Here is a 25,157-nt window from a genome sequence, read left to right as displayed (position 1 = left end):
AAATGCCAATCATTGATTGATGTTTTAAATACTATGCTCAGCATAGATATATGTAAATTTTTGCAGAAATTCTTCAAACCTTATATTAAATCTTCAAATCTGTTTGATGGAGCACTTGTAATGATGGAGAAAAAAAAAAAAAAAAAAAGGAAATAAAATGATAAAATCATTCTCCGCCATTAAAATCACACTTTCAAATTAAGAGAACTTACAAATTCTACATTCAGAAAGTAAGCACTTTTGTAAAGCTTCTCAATCACATGAAATGGTAACTAATAGTGAAGTAAATTATTTTAGTTTATTCTCACTTTCATTGATCAGGTTGCATAACCTGAAAGCAACTCCGCCTTACGAAAAGTTGTATAACAAAGCTTGTATAAATTATTCACATCTTATTAATTATAAATAGTAAGATAAGATAATAAATGTTCATTCTTCTACTTTGTTCCTTGATAAAAAGTGTTCTGTATGAAATATAATGTATATGTATTTTTGTAATTATAAGAATAAGGAATAGAAGAAAATCTGATAATTCCCAAACAGTTATTTTCTTATTTTAATATTCAGTCTATTTCCATTCTTTTAGTGATACTGTAATCATTATTTTGCTTAATAATGCATTTTCTTATCATTTGTGATTATAATTATTATCAAATATTAATATCTAACGGTTGATAAAGTAAGTCCACTTCGAAATTTTCGATATTTGAACATTTTTGCTCGCCATTTCATTCAGAAATATGTTTATAAAACTTACAAACAGCATAATTTAAAAGTTATATCGTTTAATGAATCAAACAAATACAATATTGCTGAAAATGTTATTTAAAAAGGCATTTTAAATTTGCTATTTAACTAAAAATATGTTTGGAAAATTTTAAAAAATGCAATATGTTATGTACAATGATAAAAAAAAAATCTGATGTTACAGTTATAAAATACAAAACATAGAAACTCGTTTCAATAATGCAATCAAATTTTACACATTATTAATGTACAGGTAAATAAAAATTTACACATGGAAAAATGCACAGTTTAAAAGTAAATTTGCTTTCTAACCTAATTTATATACATATTGATTGTTAAAAGTAAAAATAATTACGAATACTTCAAACTACTGATTCAAAATTACACATTTATACTTCAGAAATATAAGAAATTTCTCATGACATGTTTATTTAAATAAATTTTAATATAATTATATGGCATCCTAAGAAATAACATTTTCTTTCAAAAATAATTTTTGATGCATTTGAAAACTAATAGTCAGATTTGTTCATTTCTCTCAGCTTTCTACGTCTCTGAGATCTTTTAGAGCTTCTTTGAAACGAATCTGGATATCCAGAGTCAGAAATTTGGCTCCTAAGTATGAAATTCAACATATAATTAGAAAACTGTTTACATATCTGTCAATTTTGTAAATGAATAAGATTATTATCTAATGCTTGAAAAGAACAATGGTATTTATTTAAGATAAGTTTTTTTTTTGATAAATAATGCATAAATGTGATAAAAACTGACAATATTTTAAAAATTACAATTAGATTGTTGATTTAAAAAAAATACATAAAAATCACTAATACTAGGGTAGTTATAGAGTACTATAAATCCATCAAAAATGTGTAAGTGAAGTGAAATTACATATATATTTAAGCATGATTTACAGAACTGATTTAAGAAGCTTACCCAGAAGCATGGCTATCTGATACAATATACTTGTCAGGAGCTGGAACTACATTTAAATGTCCAGATTTTACTGCATTTGTGGTAAACTGTCAATAAGCAAAATATTTTATATCATTTTTTAAAAGGCCAACAAAAAACATCATTCATGTATTTATTTCTTCATTAATATACAAAAATGTTAGAATATATGTATAATCCTATTTTCAGAATGTATTTAATAGTAAAATTTTCCAAAATGAGATTTTACGAATAACTATAATTATAAAGAGGACATGATTGCCATATTCAAAATAATACCCATCCTTTCTTGTTGTCATTTCATTAATATATACTGAATCCAATATCATTCGAATCTTACCATATTAATCACCTCGGCAAATATTCAAGATCCAAGCAAATACTAGATACAATTTACAGATATTTTTACAATGTAATGATGCCCTTTCCCATAGTATGTATAATAGAAACGTTTCGCCTGGTATATTAATTGTATTAATTCTATCTGATATATTAATCCATATAAAATAAACTTCATGCAATCAAAGGCATAACTAGTTCATGGCTATCTCACATATATAATAAATGACAGTACAAATTTTATAACTAAAATTCATAAGAATCCAATTCATGAAACAAATATCATGAAAACTAAACCAAAATCAGATTAAAATACAATGCACTAAAAATATACTATTATCACGAAATATTTTGCAATTTACCAATCAACTTGCGTTGAAAATCATTAAAGAAGGAGTCCAATTCCTTATTAAGAAAATATAAAATTAATAACTTTTTATGCCAAAATGTTTTAGTACCAGATTTTTAGTGTTTGCACTTCACTTATGTATAGTGAGTGGTCGAGTGAAAGATGGCAAGTATTTATTTATTCTTATAATTATCTTTCGTGTAGTACAGATGCCTGAATAACGACTGAAGTTTTAAAAGATTAACTCTTTAAGAATTTGCAAAAAATGAGGATATTTCAATTATAGATAAGCCTGATTTTCTTAGCTGTTGCACAGCAGCTAATTTAAAATTCCAATAAACTATAGATTAATAAGGATAAGGGAAAAAAAGTAAGAAAGAAAGTTCGAGGAACTTAAAATACATGAAATAATTAAATAGAAATAAACAAATTCAGAGTAGAATGACATGAATTAAGAACACATCAACTTTTTTATTCCATTAGATAAATAAAATTACTCAATGAAAACACATTCAAATGAGAATTCTATGGTTAAAAAGACACTTTTATTTACTTACAGATTCAAAATGTCTACTTTCTTTAGAGTATTTTTCAGATTTTTCATATTCAGCTGATTCTATAAAAATATAAGTAAACTTGTATATTATTTAAGAAAAAAAAAATGAATAAAAATACAATCAACAGCTTATATAGCAATTAATGATATAAGACCAAGTATCAAAGAAAAGAAATCCAATCAATTGGAATTTCACTAATCAAATTTAATTCCTTTCATATGTTTTTAGAGGATATTAACTATCCCAGAATTCAAAAATATAAGAACCAGGTTAGGGTTTTTCCCACTTTGAAGGTTGTGTTATGGAGTTCTTGAATTCAAGGTTCTTAAAGACATGGCATTAAGGTTATTTAGCAAGTGATTAGGCATTATGAAAGTGAATACTTTTCATGAAACATTATATCGATTGTAATTAATATTTCTAAAGAAGAGAGAGAGATAGAAAAAAAAATACAGAAACAAATAAGAAGGCTGAATTTTACATAAAGTGTTTTATTAGCAAAATCGGTTCAGGGGAAAAATCATGTATATCTTCATATGCAATTCGTTGTGTGTAAGCATGTTATTATAATTTGATGAAATTAATAATAATATATACAAAGGTTAAATTCAGATACGTTAAAAAGAATGCGAAGAAAATTTTGTGACTAATTTTTATTTCAATGAACAAATCTATTCTACCAAATTTCCACAAAGTTAAAAGAGCAGCAAAAGAAAGATTAAAGAATCATAAATTACCACATTCTGAAGAATCTTTCTTAGCACTTAAAGATAATCTGGCAAATCCTTCATCACTGCTAGTTTCAGTATTATAAAAATAACTTTTCTGAAAAAAAATATATAAATTATATAAGCAAACACAAAATAAACAACTGTAAATAAGATAATATTAAAGAAAGTAAGAAAATAGGAAGAACAAAGCGAAAAAAACAAAGAAATTAATAGACAATAAAATTGAAAAGCATTTAAAAAATGCATATTAATATTAATTTATTTAAGTAAAACCACAATTTGAAATTTACCTAAAATCCACTAACATTTTGAATAAATATTTCAGTACCAATAATTAATAAATTTCTGAAATCATGTGCATATAAATTACATTTGAAATGAAATTATTGTACGCTTTTAAGATGCTTCCACTTATAGATTTATAGATTATGGATTATTTTTCTGCCAAAACAATCAAAATATTATTCGATGAGAGCAGGATATTATGAAACAATATGTGATAAAAAAAAATCATAATATATATATTTTTTTTAATGAAAATAAGAAATTATGCAAAATTGTTAAGTAAAAGTATTACAGGAGGATTTCGCTTTGATATAATCCTTGGTTTTTCAGGTGATGTCATCAGGTAATTTTTCAACTCATTCTTATTTTTCATTGGAGTACCACTGGGAGCCAGAGCATTAGGGCTCATTATTTTTGAACCTTTTCTTTCAATTTTGCTTTCTTTATGAGAACTGCTTGAATCGGGACTGTTTGTCTTGCGGTCTTTTTCTGAAGTATTTAATTCTTTGGCTTCACACGATTCGTCTGTAAAAAAAGTATATTCATTGTCATTAAAGGAATACAATATGGGAATTTTATAATTTGAATCTTTACACTCACTGAAAAACTAAAGTGTTCTAATGCAATTTGTTAAAGACTTTTGTAGTTTATGAAACATTTGTAAGAAATAGCACTATATAATGAAAATAAAATATCAAGCAGTTAAGTAATTAATAAAACAGAGGTTTCAGTTTTTTTCTTTAACATTCCGACAACTTTTTTTTTCAACCAAGAAAACTGTATGTCCTTTTTTCTGGAATAAAACATTTTCTCTAGATGTGTATTTGTAGCAAACAATTAAACAAGCAAAACAATTTTGCATAAGAGCAAAATAAACGTTCATTTAAAATATAAAGAATCAACACTAAGCGTCATATTAGCCTCTAAATAATGCAAAGTATCGCTAATGTTTTTCAAAATTAATAACTTACACTGATATTTCAACTATCAAAAAAGTACAGACTTGAAACAGATAAGTTTTACTCATAAATAAGCTGTAACAAAATAATTCTCATTTTGAATTGTATTTAAATTTAATTAAAAACTTAATTTTCTTAACTATATTTTCGCCAATCAGTATGTTTATTCATAAAAGTTAATAGAATTGCGGTTGAACATTGGAAAAAGAACCCAAAAAATCATGCACACGTAAGTAGCACACATACATATAAATACAACTGCATGGATATTATCCTTGTATTTATTGATTAATTAGCTCTGTTTATATATTTAAAAAAACACGAATAAAATTTCTCAGCGGAAAAAACATTTAAAACACCGATTCATCTTTGGAAATGTTACTGCAAGTGCGAAGCAGCTGAAATTGCTAAAAAATAAAATTTTTCTCCCTCTAAGAAGAAAAGTAAAAGCAAATCTTAAATAAATTTATAGCAAATTACTATTCCTCTCTTTCTTCCTCTCAATTCCGTTAGATTATTGGTGGATTTCACTTTCAGAAAGTTTGAGTTGCTGTAGTTTCACTCGTTTTATAACATCCAATGAAACCAAGCCTTTATCAGATAACAAATTTTTTTTTCAGTAATTGTACAAAAAGTATGTAATTGTACAAAAGTATGTAAGTCAAATATTGTCAAAAAGTATGTAATTGTACAAAAAGTAAGACTTATGAAGAAATATTTTATCGTCATTTGTAAAACAATATTAATAAAAGTGATATATAAGAAACTGAATTACAATTCTTGATTTATAATAATTTCGTTCTTACTTTAAAAAATTAATTCCGATAAATTAATTGAGCTGCAAAATTAGTGTCAGCACGTTTGTTCGGACAGCAGAGAGGCAGCAGAAATAAGGAATTATTTCAACAATTTAACTGTTTTTTCGAATTATTTGTCTACTTATCTTTACTAAAAATTAATGATCTGATTCAAATACAAATAAAAAGAATTCCTTATCACATTCTACAACCATAACATGTGAATGAAAATTTTAGTGCAACAACGAAACCCAGATGAATGCCAAATTTTTGCTGCAGTTCGGAACTGTGAATAAGCCGCTAAATGTGCATGGGAAAATGGCATATAAATAAGAAAAAATGACATTCCTATATTCCTATCGACTAGGCCGGTGTGTAAAAAACGGGGTTTAAAGGGTGCAAAGTTGACTCAAGGGGACTTAAGAATTTCATACAAATTTCGTTCCTGTGGCTAATGTAATTTTTTTTGTTAGTGTGTGTATGTGTGATTTCCCAACAATTTCTTTTTGGCACTTATTACGTTTGCCACTTTTAGTCCTTATTATGTGACATAGAGCAGGAAACAAAAGGAAAAACAATATCATGCATTACTATTAAGATCTAAAACTATGCTTTTCCGGTAATCCTAAAAGTATAAACATACCTGATTCTTTATAAGTATACACATGTATAGGCCCACCATCTTCAGACGTACTTAAAGCTAAGATATGGTCCAGAGGGTGGTAATCAATTGAAGTTAACTGACAACGATGATAAGTGTTGGATAAACTTTCTGTAATTTTAGCTGCAAATAAAAGAAATTGCTATTAGGTAATTAAAAAAGCAGAATTAAGCATTAGCTATCTAACAATGTTTTTATCATGAATAACAAATTCTAAATCTTTTTAAATAATGAATATGGGAGAAAAGCCCTTCGTTCGCCACATTTTATTTAAAATGGAAGAATTATCATTATTATTAATATTTTTTTTAAAGAGAACAGATTAAGTAAGTTTAATGCATCTTGATATCAGGAAGATAAAGGTTTGAATATGTAATGAATTGCATAAATGTAAGTTCCTGAGAGGGTAACCGATTTTGACACTTCCCATATTTTATCATTCACCTCATTTCAGTTTAATATTCCACAAGAATACATCAATTTGAATTCTTTTATTCATTTACTTTCAGAAAAACGTTGGCTGAAAAAGGGAATACTTAATGATACAATCATGTATGACGGGCATTATTCTAGATTCTTCATTACATATCCAAAACAGCAAACGCCATTTCAAAAATAAAACTACTTCCTCCTAAAGGTTTTCATGGGGTACTGCTTATATACTTCATTAAGTTTCGGCTACAATATTTCCCCCATCTATTATGATGTCATTAATAAATTCAACCTAAAAAAATTAGAAAATTTTGCAAATTAAATTAATTTTATACGAGATATTCGATATTTTAAGATCAAAAATTAGTGCAATTATTCAATAAAGCTGAGATTTCCATTATCAACAGTTTTACAGACTATTACTGTGAGTTATATCTTCATTGATAATTTACTCTCAGCCACTATTTAATACATAATGAATGCTTCTCCAATTTACGTTTAGAGAAAAATAATGTTTAATCATATCATCTATAGATTTTATTTTTAAAACGACTTATTCTTGTATGCCTGACTTACTCTAAAATTTGTAAACGGTTTTCTGAGATAGTCTGAGCTTTTACCCACTGGCCTTCAAAATTTCAGATACAATACGTTTATTGAAACAAATGAAGATAGTAAATATGATTTATATGAAGGATGCTGGATAATAGTAAGTCAATTATATGAAAGAAGTATTAAAAGCAGTTATATTTTTTAAAGTATGGTATTTTCATTATATGAAAGAAGTATTAAAAGCAGTTATATTTTTTAAAGTATGGTATTTTCATAGATGCCAGAGAAATCTATAAATATCTTGTTTTCTTAATTTGTGAACAATTTCTATGAATTCTGGCTAGTCTTTAATTTTATTTACGAAGATATTCATAGTAATATCTCAGAGAATTATATCATTAATTCATCAAAATGAAGAAAAACTGGGTGGAGAGAAATAAGTTTGATATAAAACATTGTTGCTAAATAGCTTACTATGCATCGCAGTGTGTCCAAAGATTCTGGGATCAATTTTAATAGGGAAATTCGTCTTCAAGAAAATCTTACAAGTGTTTGGGATTATTTCAACCTATTTTTAATTTGGCTCCTTTCATCCATTTATTTCCTTCTTTTCTATCTTTCACTAAGAAAAAGCAAGGAGAGAACATTTGCTGTTAACAAAGTTCAATGTAGAAAATTTTCCATCGGCCAAGCATTGCGGTAGACATCGAAAAGATTTTGAGGGCTTCAGGTCTCCAGGCGACTGGGTCCGGTGTCTGTGCGGAAAACTGCCACTCATACTAGTGGAATTAATTTGGTCTGAAGAATCAGAATTCAGACCAAAAAGTGCATCTAAATTTGTAAAATGCCAAGAAAATTGTTTACCACAGACTGGTAATCAGTAAAGCAAACAGATGTCACCTAGTTGGTACGGGCTGCGATTTCGGAAAGCGACTTGTCCTAATAATATTTCTAAATGGGAAAATTAAAGCCGATGACTAGGAGGGTTTTGAGGGATATATCTATCCTTTTAAATTTTATTCCATGTGAACAACTGTTTTTCAATATAACATGTCTATTCACATAACTAGATGCTTTCTAGAATGGTTTGAAAAGCATGAAAATGAGGTTGTGTATCTATTTTAGTTCTCTTAGTCCTCTGGAAATAAAATTTAACACATATGACTAAAATCTTACTTTTCGAATTAATTCCCTATTAATCTTTCAACATAAGCATGATATTTTTCTGCAAGAAAAATGGTTTGATATACATTTTAATGCTGAACATCACCTCTATGAATTAACCTAAATAACATATAGTGGGTATTCAGAAAACTAGCGGTACAACTCTCTATAATGGAAGATTTTCTTTTACAACGCAGGTGTTCGTTTCATTGTAATCATCATCTATCCATATATATATGTTAAGTAAAAACAAGATTTAAAGGATTAAAAATAAAATACATAAAAATAAAAAGTAAGAAATTTGAAAAAATATTTACAAGATTTTCGAGTCCAAACTTGCACACATCCATTTTCATTGCACAGAAATAGCAAATTTCCACATGGCGAACAGCATCCAACGGTAATGTTTTGATATTTTGAGAAACTTAAGAAGCAGATAGAAATTCTTCCACTAGAAATGCAATATACAACAATATAAAAAAAAAATGAAAAAAAAATTCAAGAATCATTGCAGCAATCACATATGAACATACTTAATGAAGATTATGGGAAAAAAATTCCATAAAATGTTCATTTTTCATTCAGATGATAGATGCATCCCATTTACAATTAATCTCAAATAATACAGTCTAAAACAAATGTTGATTCAAAAAATATACAGATCCCAATAAAAATTTGAAAGCCAGAAGGAATATAATTTTACAGAGCTGTGGGTATTAAAAACAAATTCAAAATCTCACTTGCGGTTATCATTTTCGTGTTAAGTTTTTCTTAAATGTATAATGAGAATATATTTTATTCATTCACTGATTAAGTTTTAAATTAGACCTCTCATTCGTTAGTCAACACGAAGATAAAGAGGGCGAAATCCGTATCATTAATAGAATTATTAATTTTCTCCAACTAAATCCAAAACAAACACCATTTATAAGCTACAATATACCAAATGCTTTGAAAAACATCTTTAGACTTCTAATCAAAGTTGTGATTCGATGCAAAATTTACGTGAAATCCATAAACCTATAAAGTGTTCTAAAAGCTGTATGGGCATTCCTAAAAGAAAATATGTGATATAATTAGACAGAAGTTAACTCTAAATATTTAAAAAGTTAAATCAGTAGTTACAAAGGTGTTGAATATTAGTATATACTGGCTATGTTACAATCCTCACAATCTGGCAGTGGTTCAAAATTACGAGGGCAATGCCAAAATAGCTTTTGCATTCCTTCAGAATGTGATGTTAAAACCAAACCAATTCTAAGCGAATACTGATTGTTCTTATGTTCTCTAATAACATTATAATTCTTTCTCCTATCAAAGAGTTGCTTTTCTCACACTTTTTCTTTCTGTTACATTGTTGAGTGATAATCAGTTTCAAGCACATAGAACCGAAGCTTAAAACTCTTATAAACGAAGTGAAATATATCTTCGAAATTTCCTTTATTGAAATTCAACATCATTTGATAACCTTCATTTATTATGGTCAATATCTATTTACTTGTTACCTACAGATCATTCACCATCATTAAAGCTTTTATGCTGGTAAGCACGTAATTTTTTTCCACCAAAACTGTGCCGAATGAATGTCGGTGAAATTCCATTTTTATGTGAAGGAATTATAGTTTATATATATAGTTTTCTAACAAATTTTTAACCTAGGAAATTTTTAATGAACACTTTCAAAGCAACTTTCACTTCCAATTCTCAACCGTACAGAAATTTAGAAAATGAGTTAATGAATGAAAGTTATTTATTATTTGCAGAAAGAAAAAATATCGCTGAAAGCAGTTTCTAGTTTCTTATTAGAATTTGCATGCATTCTCCTATTAAATAACAGCCGGAAAATAGTACATTTTTCTTTAGAATTAGATATCTGGAAGGGAAAAATTTATCAAGAATTGACAAAAGGAGAGTGTAAAAAAATCACCCAATATTTGAAAAGTTCAATTTCTTTCTCTCAAATGAAAAAAAGGATAAAACCCATTTACTCATACTTTGCAAAACTTTTTGCTTGCTGTAAGAATTTGTTAGTATAACACTAAAGTAACAAATGAATTGCTGTTACAATTAATGTTACAACAATTTGTTATATATTTGTCCCATTTATTAATGTCAGATAAAAAAAAATGAGGCATACCCAAAACATGAAACTATAGTCAAACTTTGTTTACTGCTTACCTCACATATTAAGAAGACAATATAAAAAAATGATTCCTGTAACCAGCGACATTTCGTTAAACGACAGATGTGGAGACATCGTGACGTCACGTGCAGACTATTGCCCATATCTCGGCTATCAATCTGTGTTTAATGTTTATTTGCTGATACTTTTTCAAATTAAAAGTGGAACTGTAAAATATTTAATTCAACGGTGAAAAAAGAAATACTGATAGCCGAGTGATCTCAGATAGCTATGACACTTACCGAAGTGAGACACTTCGGTAAGTGTCATGGTTTTACACTGTGCTATGAGAGAGAACTATTTTAATAATATGCAAATTCAAATGCAGACATAGATAGCCAGGAGCTGATAATCGAAGTTTATGAAACTGCATTTTGTGCCACAAAAAGCAGATATGGAGGAAATTTCGTCAGGAGTAGAGCAGATAACAGTTCCAGCACAGAAACAACTTCCAGTGAAATAAGGCGAATACTGAAAGCATGGGAAAATGTTGCTTAGTATGTTGAGAAGCATCATCCTAATAAGGCAGAAGCTATGTGCGCTACAAATTTATTTAATGCTGTGTCCAGTTTTCGCCTAATTTTGAAACTTAGGCAAAAACAAATGAATACAACACTTTTTAACAAACAACATTTTGTTCATATTATAAATAATGAATAATGTTATCATAATTTTTTTCGGAATGGAATGAATTATCCTATTTTACATTGATCTTGCAGAAAAAAATGTTTTCACTTAATGAGTATTTCGCATTACGAGTGCGATTCGGGAGTAAGTCATACTTGTTAAGTAAGATTCTACAGCCCTTACAATAATTTGACTAATAAAATTAAGCAGAATTAATAAAATAATACCTGTCTTAAATACCTAGAAAATCTAAAATTATAAAAAGGACACACTTATAAAAATTTAAAATACTTACATAGATACATCTATAAGCCTAATGCTACCATCACCACAAAAGAGGAAAAGAATATCTTCATTAGTATTAGTAACCAATCTGTTGACTGATACTCCCTATCCATGTGAAAGAAATTTTATAAAAAACTATAAAAATCACAATAGTAAAGCATCAAAATAAAATCACTATAATCTGTCAATTCAAATATTCCAGACCACAAAGTTAAAACATCCTATTGATTAACTTGATGATACTGTAGAATTTATAAAACAGTAACTTAATACCGAAGAACAGAGGAACGAGAGTAACTTACGATAATATGAGAATTTCATTTAATATCATTACATAGAAAAATAATTATGGACAAATCCTTGTTTATACTGGACTGTGAAACAGCACATTATGAGGAAAACGGCATAAGCATTTCATTAAATTTAAAATATCTTTCTTCAAAAAAATAATACGCCATATAATGAAATGTTACATTTAATATGATATGATATACTAAAAGTAAGAAAATTAATTGAATTTGTCTATTATGAGATATAGTTAAATCAGAATCATAAAAAAAACAATAAAATAATTTGAAAAAATAACTTCTATGTTGAAATCATTTAAATTTCAATAATTATGCAAAAATAAAAATAATAATAAAACACTCAATTTTGCGAAAAAGCAGAAGCGCTTAATTTCAAAAACATTTTAAAATAAATTACAGCACTGATTTAGATTGAAATCAGAAAGTTTAACACAACTATATCAAATTTTATTATATATTGTTTACATTTTATTACACATTACTTTAAATTAGAGGGGGAGAAAAACACTAACAATTTTCTTCTTAAGTCAGTTTAGTAAACAAATCTATTTCATTTTAAACAAGGTTTCAGTTAAAGAGGACTTCTTTGAAATAAGTTATTCTTTAAGGTTTTGTAAATGATAATTTTAACCTTGTGCTTCACTACAAGGAGTTTCAGCATGTACAAATTTCTGAACTTTCTTTGATAAACAACTCTAATGATGTTTCAAAAAGGAATGTCACTACAGAGCAGAATAATCAGTATCAAATTAATTCTGATTGCTATATTCTTTACAAATAAAATATTTTTCCTATAAAAGAGTTGCAGTTGCTTCTTTTTCCCATTATATCATAATGTCTAGGCAGATTGTTAAAAGACAAATCCGAAATACATAGTCCAATGGCGTCAGAAACGCCATCTTCATGATATAAATGATATTGGAGATGCTACGCTAAGACTGGCAATAAATGTTTGTCATAGGATTGTCAGGGATTACTTAGTAAACCCATATCTCATATCTGAACATTTGGATCGGTAGTTTTATCGGATGTTATTGTACAAGTAATTTCAGAATTTTTGGATGAAAAACAGATTCAACGGTCTCTGTGTTAAATCCACTCAGAAAATGTGATTGCAGCATAGTGAGGGCCAACCCAATTCCAATAACTCTTAAAAGAGACGGTTGAACGTTGCTTATAACTCACAAAGGTTGATAGTATTGGCCAGCAAATTTAACAGATCAATCCTGCCTTTATTACTTTTTCTGGAATCACCTAAAATCTTTTATGTATAATACACTGGATAGACCAGATCATTCCATAGTCGTCCATAGAAGTTGCATTCATACAAAGTACGCTCCGTCTTTCAGAATGTTTAAGATTTCCAAGTGCTAAATACGAGTCTTTTTTAAGGGAAAAGGCGTAACAAGTACCAGGTATATATTACAACTTCAAATTCCTCTGTAACATCTATGCATTTTGAAAATGCATTCCCATTGTTATTAATAGCCTACTTGCTGTGCACTCAAATGTCCATTTCACAAGTTCTTAGCACACAAGCACATAAAGATCACATTCTAAACTCCACGTTGCTATAAATTACAAAATCAGAACACATATCTGAGAATAGCTACATATAGGGAGGGAGTCAGAAAACACATTACACACCGGGGGCAAGACAAGAATTAACTTTGAAGTTTGAAAGTTTGGGATGTGTAGCAACAATGGATACAATTCCTTGATTTTCAGACGTAAACACTGAGTAAGTTCATCCACACACAGAAACGTGTAAGCACGCACGCACGCACGCACGAACGTAAAAAAATCACAACAAAAAGGAAGTTTCAGTCAATTAACAGTTTTAAACCAGAAGAAGAGGTACAATAGATCGACGAGTTGAAGCAACAAGGAGAGAAGATTTGGTTTAAAAAGCGAATACAAAATGCTTGATGGTTGAGATTGCCGAAATTAGTAGATATTGAAGGGCTTCAATACTTGAAGAGAAATTGGGAGATTGGCTTTATTTAAAATTATTTTACCCAGAAAGTTTTTTTAAAGAAATATTATCTTGCTTATCTAATTGTAGTTTTGTCCACAGTATGTCTCTATAACAAGTATGCTTTTTGCAAGAAAGAATTATACATCAATATTAACGATGTTATATGAATGACAGAATGGATTATTATGGAGGTTGAAACGATTTAATAAAAGAATTAACTTTATTGAAACACATTTAAAACATTACAATGCATATAATATAAATGCTGCCACCCTAGACGACGACAAAAAAAAAAAAAAAAAAAAAAAAAAAATCCTATAAAATTCTGATTTGTCATCTTTCAAAAGTTTTCTAAAACACCCAATATACTGAAAATCAATAGGAATAATTTTAAAAGTATAGTAAATGTCGCTTTATATGACCATTTCCGAACGCAAGAATTTTGATAACATTAACAGATTGATAACAATAACCGAATAGGATAAAATCAACTATCTTTTTATCACATCAAAATAAAAAACTCCACTAACTTCAGATCTATGAATAAATTATTTCAAAAATAGAAAAAAATTATTAATTGTTGCTATCAAGAATTATTCCTTAACAGTTTACTTATATATTGTTTGTACTTGAATTTTTTTAAAAATTTACTGAACGACCATCTTACAAACCCAGATCAGTTCCTTGTTTAAAATCCATTTTGCTATTATAATTCAATCGCAAGCGATAGTGATTTGTGATATTTCAACAAATTTCAAGCCATATCCGGAAGCTAAGTTATCCGTTTAAACCAATCTATGCTGGACTAGTCCAGACCAAAGAATGTGAACACCATCATTTAAGAAAGATAACTCCCAGCTGTTTCTTTGCAAGGGGAGTAAGAAATTTCATGAACGTCAGTTGTTAATGCTTCTTGAAAATGAAGGATCAGTTAATTATCTATTTTAAAACTAGAATATTTTTATGTACAATTGAATAGCGGGGTTTGGAACCTGACGATTTTGTCAATATAATCAAAATAATAACATTAACTGCGATCACATTAAACAGAGTCCACTGTTTATGCTATTTTACTACAATATCCTTGTCACAAATTCAGGTTATTTTCCACACAAGCAAGATCATCAGCTTAGTCATGGTGAGAGAATATTTTACAAGATTTATGAAATATTGCATTTACAAACCAAATTTCAAATAGTTTAACACTTTTGAAGGACCAGCTGAATTCATCATTGTCATTCTTTTTAGAAAACCGCGTAATCTAGCTCGAAAAAATAACACAGAAAAAGCACCATTATTTTTACCATTTAAAGTACGTGAGGAACAGGCAAGTTTTGTATTAAATTTTTAGAAAGAGGACTAAAAAGTCACATAGTGTGCAATATAACTAACTATCATATCTTCTCAGTATACAATGCTAAAAATTTGATATTATATGAAATTGCTTTACACAAGGAAATAATATAAAATCATGGGCTACAATTAGAAATGTGCATTCTGTTGTAATCAGAAACGAGACATTCTTAAGGGTTATTCATTACTGACACTTAACATACAGCTACTTCTTCAGTTTTTAAATAAGGAAGTCTGCTCATAAGCGTATCCAATAAACACATACGTAAGCACATCATAAAGTCAAAATGCGTGTTACTCATTGCCCTATTTTGGGAGTAAATAAATTCGAAGGTTTTTTTTTTTTTTTTTTTTTTATCACAGTTAAAATTTTGCTTTTAAGCGCCGAAAACAACCAAAAAGCAGTTAAATCACAATTTCCACCTTTAATGTGTTTCACAATAATAAAATTTACGGTTTATTACAGTTCTAATATTCAACATTGAATACACTTAACAAAAGAAAAAATTTTTTTACCTTTACTTCATGGAAACAGAGCTCTTTATCCAGTACATAATTATTAAAATCTGAAAAGAGAAATCGTAGGATCTTACATTTGTCTTTTCCGATATACATAAGCTGTAGAAAAAAATTGAAATTATATAGAAGCCAGAAATGAAGTACATGTATGAAAAAGAGGGGAAAATAAAACAGAATAAACCAATTTTAAATTAAAATAGAAATAGTAAGAATAGGAAAAATGTTTAACAAAATGCATACTTTAATTTTTTTTTTCATTTTTAAAGAGATAACCCACATAAGTAATATTTTGCTGTAGTCATTTTAAAGTACAATAATCTCTATAAAAAAGTAAATAACGTTTCATGTTTTACAGCAAATGCACAAGAAAACCGTCCCTTATTTTCTTAGTGGTATAAGTTTTAAAAGACCTGAATAATGAATTTTAAATGCGAACAATGACGAAAATAACTCATTAATAAATCCATTTTGTGTACTTTTTTGTTATTTGCAAAACGTGTTTGAAACATTAAAAAAAAAAAAAAAAACTAGTTCATAACAATACTAAAGGAAGTTATGCAGATAGGAAAAACTACATCAATAGTAATATATGGTCTTCTATTTTGTTTATCATTATTACTGGAGTGAAAGGATAAAAGATTGAATGTAAATAACTGTATGGTGAAAAGGTGAATATATTGAAGCATCTAAAGTAAACGCCTTCAAGTTTTAGTTATATCATTATTGCAGACAATCTAAATTTTCTTTTCCATCAAGTTCATTAAAATGATCTTAAATCGATTCTTGTTATAGAAATTAAGATTTTGTTTCAGAGGTTTTGCATCATGAGCTTGTGCACTTCATTAACTACCATACTCTCATCATTGATGTTAATTTATAAAAAGGAATATATGAAAGGCAACTATTAAAATTATTACTATAAACACTTTCCAAATATGATTTTCACCGTTATTCAATAAAAGACTGTAGAAAATTTAACATTTTAAATACATTTTATTTCTAAATAAAAGCAATGCTTTGGTAATAAAGATTAGTTGGTTAAAAAAAACCTGATATTCTTAATAAATTCACATGAACAGACAAATATATAAAATTCATATAAACAACAGGTTTATATAAAAGAAAACTATACAGGTAAACAAGTAATAAAAACATCCCTGAAGAATGCTTACATTTAAAACTTCCAGAGTTTTTTTTCCCGACAGTTACAGGGCCATAAATCTCCTCCACAGTATATGCCCCATATCCATTTTTTTAAAAGAACACAAATTATGCTTGTATAAGAATAATCAGAAAGATAAAATTACCTTTATTAGAATTTCTTTGATAAGATGGAATCCTCCACATTTTTATTTCACCATTACTATCAGCAGAAAATAACTTCATGCTTTTATTATGCCAGCAAAGAGCATTCACAGCCGAATTATGTTCTTCTAGCTCTTGAAGTAGTTGAGGAGATTTATGAAATGTCCAAATACGAATGACATGATCATAACATCCAGTAACTATATTATTCTTCATAGAAGGCTGGAATTTTGCAGTATATACAAAAGATGGATGAGGGAATGGAGATATTAGATTCCATGATTTGGCATTCCATAATCTGAAATGATATTAACATGCACATCAACAAAAATAATATCTTAATCCTTCATCAATTTGAATCTATTATAAATAACAAGAAGATCTTGTATATATAAATTCATTATAATTAAAAAAAATTCAAATACAACAAAAATTCTTTATATAAATAGGAAGCATAAAATTTTACAATTAAGGTAGGCTGCAAATTGAAGTAAAATTAATAAAACAATAATAAAAAAATGTTAAAGTTAAACGAAGTTTTCCTGTTAAAACTTCCTTTATCAATTTAAAAAGTGTAATATATAAAAATTACTTTCAACAATTTCAGTTTAGCTTCTCCCTCTCCTTTTTTTCTAAATCAGCTAGAGGCAAATTTAAAAAGAAGCACTAATAATAAAATGCAATAAAAATATGGATAAAAAACAAGCAAGACTGAAAAAACTTTTAAAAAGCATTAACATAATTCTAACGTGATACACAAATAAATTCATTTAAAACCGTAGTCTAAATATAGGAAGGGGTTAACTGAAAATAAATGGTATGATGACATTGTTGAAAGTAAAATTTCAAACAAAGACAGATTGAAAAAAAAATTACATAATAGTACAAAAACACACAAAGAATATAAACACTTAATTTTTTGTTGCTGATGTAAATTAGTTTTTTTTTTTCTTTCATAAATTTTCTAAAACATAAAAAATAATTCTAAATCGTGAAAACTGATCCCATTTATACAAGAAGGAAATTAACATAATATCAAACAAATAAAGATGATGAATTTTTTAAAACTTACAGTATAGTTTTCTAGAGCACTAAAAATTGAGAAATTCTTTTACAAATGCAGTGTTAAAAAATAGCATTGAATTCTAATTTTTAGAAGGCTGTTAACATTAATAATCAGTTTAAAGCACCAGTTAAACAAATTCATGAAAGCAATATCTTACTTCACAGAATAGTCAGCAGAGGCACTTAAAAGCCGTTCATCATTTTCAGACCAATCAAAATCATAAATTACATCAGAATGGGCAAACATTTTTCGTAAAAATTTACCAGATGGAATCTAAAATGAACCTCAGAAGTAATTACATCAAGATGATAAAATTAAATAAATGCAAAGAATGTACTGACTTTAAAAATTAATTCACGTCATTTAAACAATAGAGCGCCTTTCATTTTCTTTACTTCTGCTATCATTTGCATTGCAAAGCAAATATAATCACAATATGATAACTATTTTGGTAGGAAACAGATCTTGTTCAATTATCAAAAAGTTATTTTTATTGCAACATAATGCCATTTTACAAACCATTTCTTTATAGATATTTTTTGCTTCCCAAATATTGGTATTTCTTTGTATTCGAAGGTAAAATTATGGTTAAAAACAAACAAGAACCTCGAATTTAAATTGGAATAAGAGTTCAGAGCAAATTATTAATCTGAGAGCGAAACAAAAAGAGAAAGGATTATCAATAATCTGAAATTTTTTCATATGGAGCGGCAGTTGATGAAGTAATCTTTCATAAGGAACAGCAAATTTAATTTTCTGGACACTACCGACAACATTTGAATCAAATGCTAAATTTTTAAAGTTCAATACAGGTATTAAATATGAAAATATCAAGTATAAGCAGTCATCAATTTCTGTTTTATTAATGCAATGTTTTATGATATTTTATTAAACTTAAATTAAAAGTCGACTTCTGAATTATAATTAATTTACACTTATTTGAAATAATGATTTAAATCTATGATAAATTTGAAATATTTAATATATAGTTTCAAGAAATATTTTGACATTATCCATGATCATTCTGAAAGACAATCTACATTTAAAATAAAATTTCTGCAGACAGTTTTATTATGAATTCATCTTGAAACTATTTTCAGTTATAATAAAATAAATTTAAATCGGAATACAATAGTTGTTTTAAAGATTAATTTGATAAACAGAAAAAATTAAATAATTAAAAATGTTATTCAAATACATTAAATATCATACATATATTAAGTAATAGAAAAAAACATCCAGCATATTAATGTTGCAGTCTTTCATTTAAACATGGTTCTCAAATGATTTAAATTATTCCAAAAGCAGTTTAAGTACAAAATATGGCTTTCATTGCAGAATTTATAACGAAACATATCTTTAAAAGTTGCAATATTATTGAATAAATTCTTAGTCCAACAACACAAATAATATCCTTGTCTCTCAACAGTTATATTTGAATCAAACCCATACTCCAGAAAATAAGCCTCGAATTTAAAAAGGATTATGGAAGGTGGCAATGGGCTTGAAATATAAGTAATAATAATACTACTAATAATAAATCCCATGTGGTCAAAAATAGAATCAATCTTACTTGATTCTATATTTCAACACTAAGAATATGATGACTCAGAAATGAAAGAATTAAATTAGCATGTTTAGATGAGAAACAATTTGTCACTTATATAATGTACGATACACATTCTGCTACTGATTTTACATATATTAGCATAACAGATTTTAATTAATGCAAATGAAGATAAAGGGTATCTAAGTCACAGCATCTAAGTTGGGTGAACAAAGATTATTTAAATTTTCATAAATATAAATATATAGCATGCGAATTCTTCACTACTAGAAAATGAGGTGTAGCGAACTTACTTCATAAATGAAGAGAGAATGCTGCCCCGTTGTACCACAGCCAGCAATTAATAAACTATAAAATCATATTCAAATTAAAATCATCAGTTAAAAACAATAAAATAACTTTAAAGTAGTCATCAGTTTTATTTACACACTTTCATTTTTCAGTTTTATTTACCATATTCTTCATCATTACCATAAGAATTTAATCATGAAGGCATTATTATAAATAGTAAGAAGTTAATGAAATGGTACAAATTTGCAAACAAATTTTAAAATATCAAAATGGGAAAGAAAGTGCCTGTTTTAAATGCAATAAACCGTTTAGAAAATTAGAAATTACTATTCGAATTATGCGAGCTAATAAAGAATCAGAGGACAGAACAAATAAAAAGTTTCTATTTATTTCTTAATGATGTGGAGTAAATAAGAAAAGATCACGAGTAAGTATGTCAGTGTACACAAAACCTTAAACCTATAATAAAAAAATAATAATAAAAAAAAATGACAGAAAAAAATTCATGACAAGACAACTTCAAGAAATGGAAATTTGAATGCTCATTTGATACATTTTGAGAAATCCATCAATCTCAACTAATAACAAAGAGGAATATGCGCGTCTGTATGTGTGTTGGCGCTCTATGGCCAGACCTTTCAAAATAGAACTATCAAATTTGGTTCGTATATATTTTGGAAAGCGGAAATGAGGAGTTCGGAGCAAAGATTTTGAAATTTTAATTGAATTGTAATTAATTAAAATTAAACCAAATTTTGACGTTTTTCATAGTAATTTCCGAAACTATTACAGCACAAAAATGATTTTTACATCATATTTAAATTTTTAAAACATATTTTCAAAGCTATCGTTATTCTCGATTCAATGGTAACGATTTTTCAACTAAAATTATTTAAGCGTATTTTATAACAATATATTTCATTTTTGAGGTGAAACTGCATCCGTTTTCATTCTTGCTACTATTATTTAATCCTGGATTTCTCCGATTGTTGATGATCAAGAAATGAAATTAAGCTTATTTTTCCATCTTCAGTAGGCTCCAGTACAACAAACTGAAGAAATGGATATTTGAAAGTTCATCTGATTCAGTTTGAATAATCCATCAATTTCTACAAATAATAAAGAGGAATGTGTGTTACTTGCATTTACAATTAAGGTTTATTTTTAAAATCAAAATTTTATAATGCATTCATCTTTAAATATTACTGCTCATTCTTGTAATATAACTGGATGTATAAAAATATACACAGAAAGCTCCAGAAACGTATAAGGCTTCGGAATACTATGAATATATGTCCATCAAAATTTGAAGTCTAAAAATATTTTGCTGAAGAATAATCCTACGCATAATATAACTAAACATAAAATTTAATTGATCTTTTTTTTGCAACCCTTAATTCAGGCGATCTAACTGGTCATGAAAGGCGATTATTAAAAATATGATTATTTAATAAATATTTAATTAATAAAAAATATGGGATAGGAATTATAAAAATGTTTTCTTATTATTTCATTGCATGAGGAAACATAACGCTACACAATTATATTTTTGAAAGCATACAGATAAGAAAGTAAATGTAGTTTTTCCTAGTGAAACTGAAACTCATTTGTTAATTTTACAATACTAAAATCTAAAACCAAGCAAATATAACTGACAACCATAGATGAAAAATGAATAATGCAAACTTCAAGTCTACCACTCCCATATATTTATTTTAATTCAAATAAAATTTATTGTAAACAAATTGTAAGAAATTGGCAATTTTCAAAAATTTTATTATTGTAAATGTGGTAAAGTCACAAGTATTTTAAAAACTGTAAGACTTCAGTTTCAAATAACGATTAGATATTTTTTCGGTATTAAATATTGTTCAATGTCAATATTATAGCTAATAGGATGCAGGAATAAATATCAGTCTATTCTTCTTTTGATTATAAAATTAGAGGGAAAATTCCATTAAGGTAAGCAGTTGCTTCGAAATTTAAAAAAGCACATTATTTTTTTGTACTAAGAAAAAATATCGTTAAGTTTAGAAAATGGACATAAACTTATCAAATTCTATCTATTTTAATCTATTATAAAATGTACATGCAATTTATCACGCTACTTCAATCTATTACATAATGCACATAAAATTTATAAAGATATTTCAGTTTATTACAAAACATACATGAAATTTACTAGGCTATTTTAATTAAAAAGAATGTGAAACTAAACGCCACAATAAAAATAAGAGAAACAGGTTTGTAGTTGATACCTTAAAGATGTTTATATATTATATAGCTGTTAAGCCAAAGTAGGAATTTCATATTAGTACACTTTCAAGTCCATCAATAACAAGAGAACTCCAAATATCTACAAAGCTTTTAGGAACAAAGCAAGCCACAATCAAAATCTTTTTGAGTGAAAACGGTAAAACAATTGATTTTGACTGATATGTTCAAGCATTGCTACTTTAATACATTTATGTAAGTATACAAATTATAGGCAACATCCTTTTCAGAATCATGAAATTAATACTTTTTAATTAAGTTTCACTTTTTCCTTTTAGAAACAATCTGTTTTCATTGATTATCTTATTATCCAGATCGAGTCCACTTCCAATTAATCAGGATAACAGGAATTCTATTGTATTACAAATAACAATGTTTTTTATTTTACATATGTTAATTTAAAATATCATTTTTAAAGTAAATTCTTAACCAGGTTTATTATTATTTTTTGTTTTTAAAGGAAAGGATACATTATTAGACATGCTAATTTACATGGTTTTATAGTAAAAGCATTACATAACTTCAAATATCTTAGTTTATCACATCATAAAATCAATAAAAAATTCGTCTTTTTTTACAGAAAAACAACATTTTTTATAAACTGTTTATTTTATACAACAATCATAAATAAATAAATACATCTATGGTTCAAGAATTTTGGAGGAAGCTACAAGACAAATTTAACTTAGTACCAGGATATGCATGAAATTCTGACAAAGAAGAATAAATGGGATGATAATTAACAAACAATAATTCATTCTAAACCAATAAATGAAGACATTTTAACACAGGAAATGATCAGTGAGGTATCAAAAGATCAAAGTGCAAAACAAAAAACTTATATTACCGGCCCAAGGAGCTGAATTTTAGTATTTGGCACTTGGTTGCAGATTCAAGCATTAGAGTATGATGGAATGGTATTTTAAAAGGTTCACCCATCTTTCTGGACCATTTAACTTCACTATTATTATTGCCTGAAACACTGTAAAAAGGAAACAATGTAAAAAGCAACAGCAAAAGCAAGAAGTGAAAATGAGTTTTATATCAAATATTTAAGAAGTATTGACATATGAAGATGCAGATTTTCTATAAATCTAAATAGGTAGTCTCTAATTATCTTAAATAACATTTTCAAAAATGTTAGAAGCTTGTAATGAAATAGGACCCATAACGGCATACAAGTGATTCTGCAAAATGCAATCTGCCAATTTTTTAATCGACGCCTTTGAAAAGTTGAAGAATATCATAAAAAAAAACAACAATAATAATGTTTTTTTTTCAGAGATAAGACGGATCTTTGGATAAAATTGTAGCATATAAAGATATCATAAAATTTATATTTAAATTAGTCTACATCAATTATTTGAAAAATATTCACTTAGAAGCTACTAACACTTTAAAAAATAAATCAATGGTATAACAGAATTTATAAATCAATCAAAAGTTTTGTTAACAGCATATAGATATATGAATAAAAAGAAAACACTACTTGCTTCAAAGGTTTAATTTTGTTTCCACAGCAAATATGGAAGGTTTAGCTGCTTTAAAACATTATATCATGACAATTCTTAAATTATAAATATAACCATTGCATATATAAAAAACAACAGGTTTTTTTTTTCATCACTAAAATAGGGTTCGAAAAAGTTTAAATGTTTTGTATCTATAACCGTACATGAAATAACAAAACTATGCAGAAAGTTTCAATTAAAAAATTGCTATCTGCTTTATTAAAGAATATCAAGTAGAATAATAATTTTAGATGTCATTTTTTTTAACACAGAAAGTTATCCATTTAAAAAAAGCAAGTTCATAAAAATTATGAAACAAATTATGAATAAACTTCCAAAAATATGAACAAACGAAAAAAAAATTGAAATTCCTATAGCAGAAAGAAAATCCTTCACCTAGCATTGTCATTCGGGGAGGGAACAGCAGATTCATTAGATGCTCCCAACCCTTTTCCTCCAACAGATGAGCCAGTTTCCTATAAAATTATCGCACGATAAAATATAAGACACAAAATTTATATAATTAATAACGAAATTTATCAATAAAACAAAAATTTGTTCGGAATTTTTATTCAAAATTTTTAAATCCCATGCCCAAAATTAAAGTTGTTTCCTAAAGATCGAAAAATAAATTTGCTTCAAATCTTAACACAGCAAGCCCAATATTGAAAGTTATCGCATGCCATCTAACTTTACTGGCACAATATCATGCAAAAAAAAAAAAAAAGTTTTTTCACAGAATTGAAGTTCTTTAGATACATATGCTAGTATTGATATTGAAGATAATGATAATTTTGATGTACAGCAGAAAAACAACTCAGTGACATATAAATTATTATTATAATCAAAATTAAGAACTTTTATAGCTATGAAGTAAAAATAAAACTAATCCGATAGAAAAATCGAAGTTTCAAACATATTTTCAGAGATATGATTCTATCTCTCTATTACTGCTTCAAATAATAAATCATTCATCACATACACAATAGGGATAAATTTTTTCTAATTAATGTAAATGAAATATAACAACATGCTGGCGAAATACTCAAAAAACATTTAAGCAAAAATTAATTGCTATCTTTTACTCTGAAATATTAAGAAAATCATTCTTGAAACCAAAGTTATGGATTTTTTGTGAAAATATTTAAGATGAAGGAAAACAATTTTTTTACATGAGATAATTTATAATCAGTAAAAAAATCAGAAATAAGAAAAACATCTAAAAGTAATATGTAAAATATGTAAGAACAAATTCTCTATATAGATAATTTATAATCAGTATTAACAGAAGTAAGGAAAACATACACGGTATTATAGTAATTATATTTCTCATTAAACTGAAGGAAATAAAGGAAAAAGGA

General features: G+C 27.2%; 1 protein-coding gene across 1 annotated transcript in view; it reads right to left on the bottom strand.

Moving 5' to 3' along the window:
* Positions 1-1,038: 1,038 nt before the first annotated feature.
* LOC129958848 (jouberin-like) overlaps positions 1,039-25,157 on the bottom strand; it is a 47,399-nt gene continuing 23,280 nt past the window's right edge. Inside the window, exons 8-21 of the mRNA XM_056071569.1 lie at positions 24,193-24,272; positions 23,133-23,267; positions 20,014-20,068; positions 18,311-18,426; positions 17,090-17,385; positions 15,780-15,829; positions 11,635-11,729; positions 8,848-8,981; positions 6,365-6,505; positions 4,258-4,490; positions 3,687-3,774; positions 2,950-3,008; positions 1,687-1,772; positions 1,039-1,362 (exon numbers count right to left, since the gene is read on the bottom strand). Coding sequence (XP_055927544.1) covers positions 1,260-1,362; positions 1,687-1,772; positions 2,950-3,008; positions 3,687-3,774; positions 4,258-4,490; positions 6,365-6,505; positions 8,848-8,981; positions 11,635-11,729; positions 15,780-15,829; positions 17,090-17,385; positions 18,311-18,426; positions 20,014-20,068; positions 23,133-23,267; positions 24,193-24,272 — 1,671 coding nt within the window. The 3' untranslated portion in view covers positions 1,039-1,259. The remainder of the gene's footprint in view (positions 1,363-1,686; positions 1,773-2,949; positions 3,009-3,686; positions 3,775-4,257; positions 4,491-6,364; positions 6,506-8,847; positions 8,982-11,634; positions 11,730-15,779; positions 15,830-17,089; positions 17,386-18,310; positions 18,427-20,013; positions 20,069-23,132; positions 23,268-24,192; positions 24,273-25,157) is intronic.

Source organism: Argiope bruennichi, chromosome X1 (assembly GCF_947563725.1).
Source record: "Argiope bruennichi chromosome X1, qqArgBrue1.1, whole genome shotgun sequence".
Lineage (NCBI taxonomy): Eukaryota > Metazoa > Arthropoda > Arachnida > Araneae > Araneidae > Argiope > Argiope bruennichi.
The sequence above is the reverse complement of the archived record's forward strand: the minus strand, read 5'-3'. Positions and strand labels throughout refer to the sequence as shown.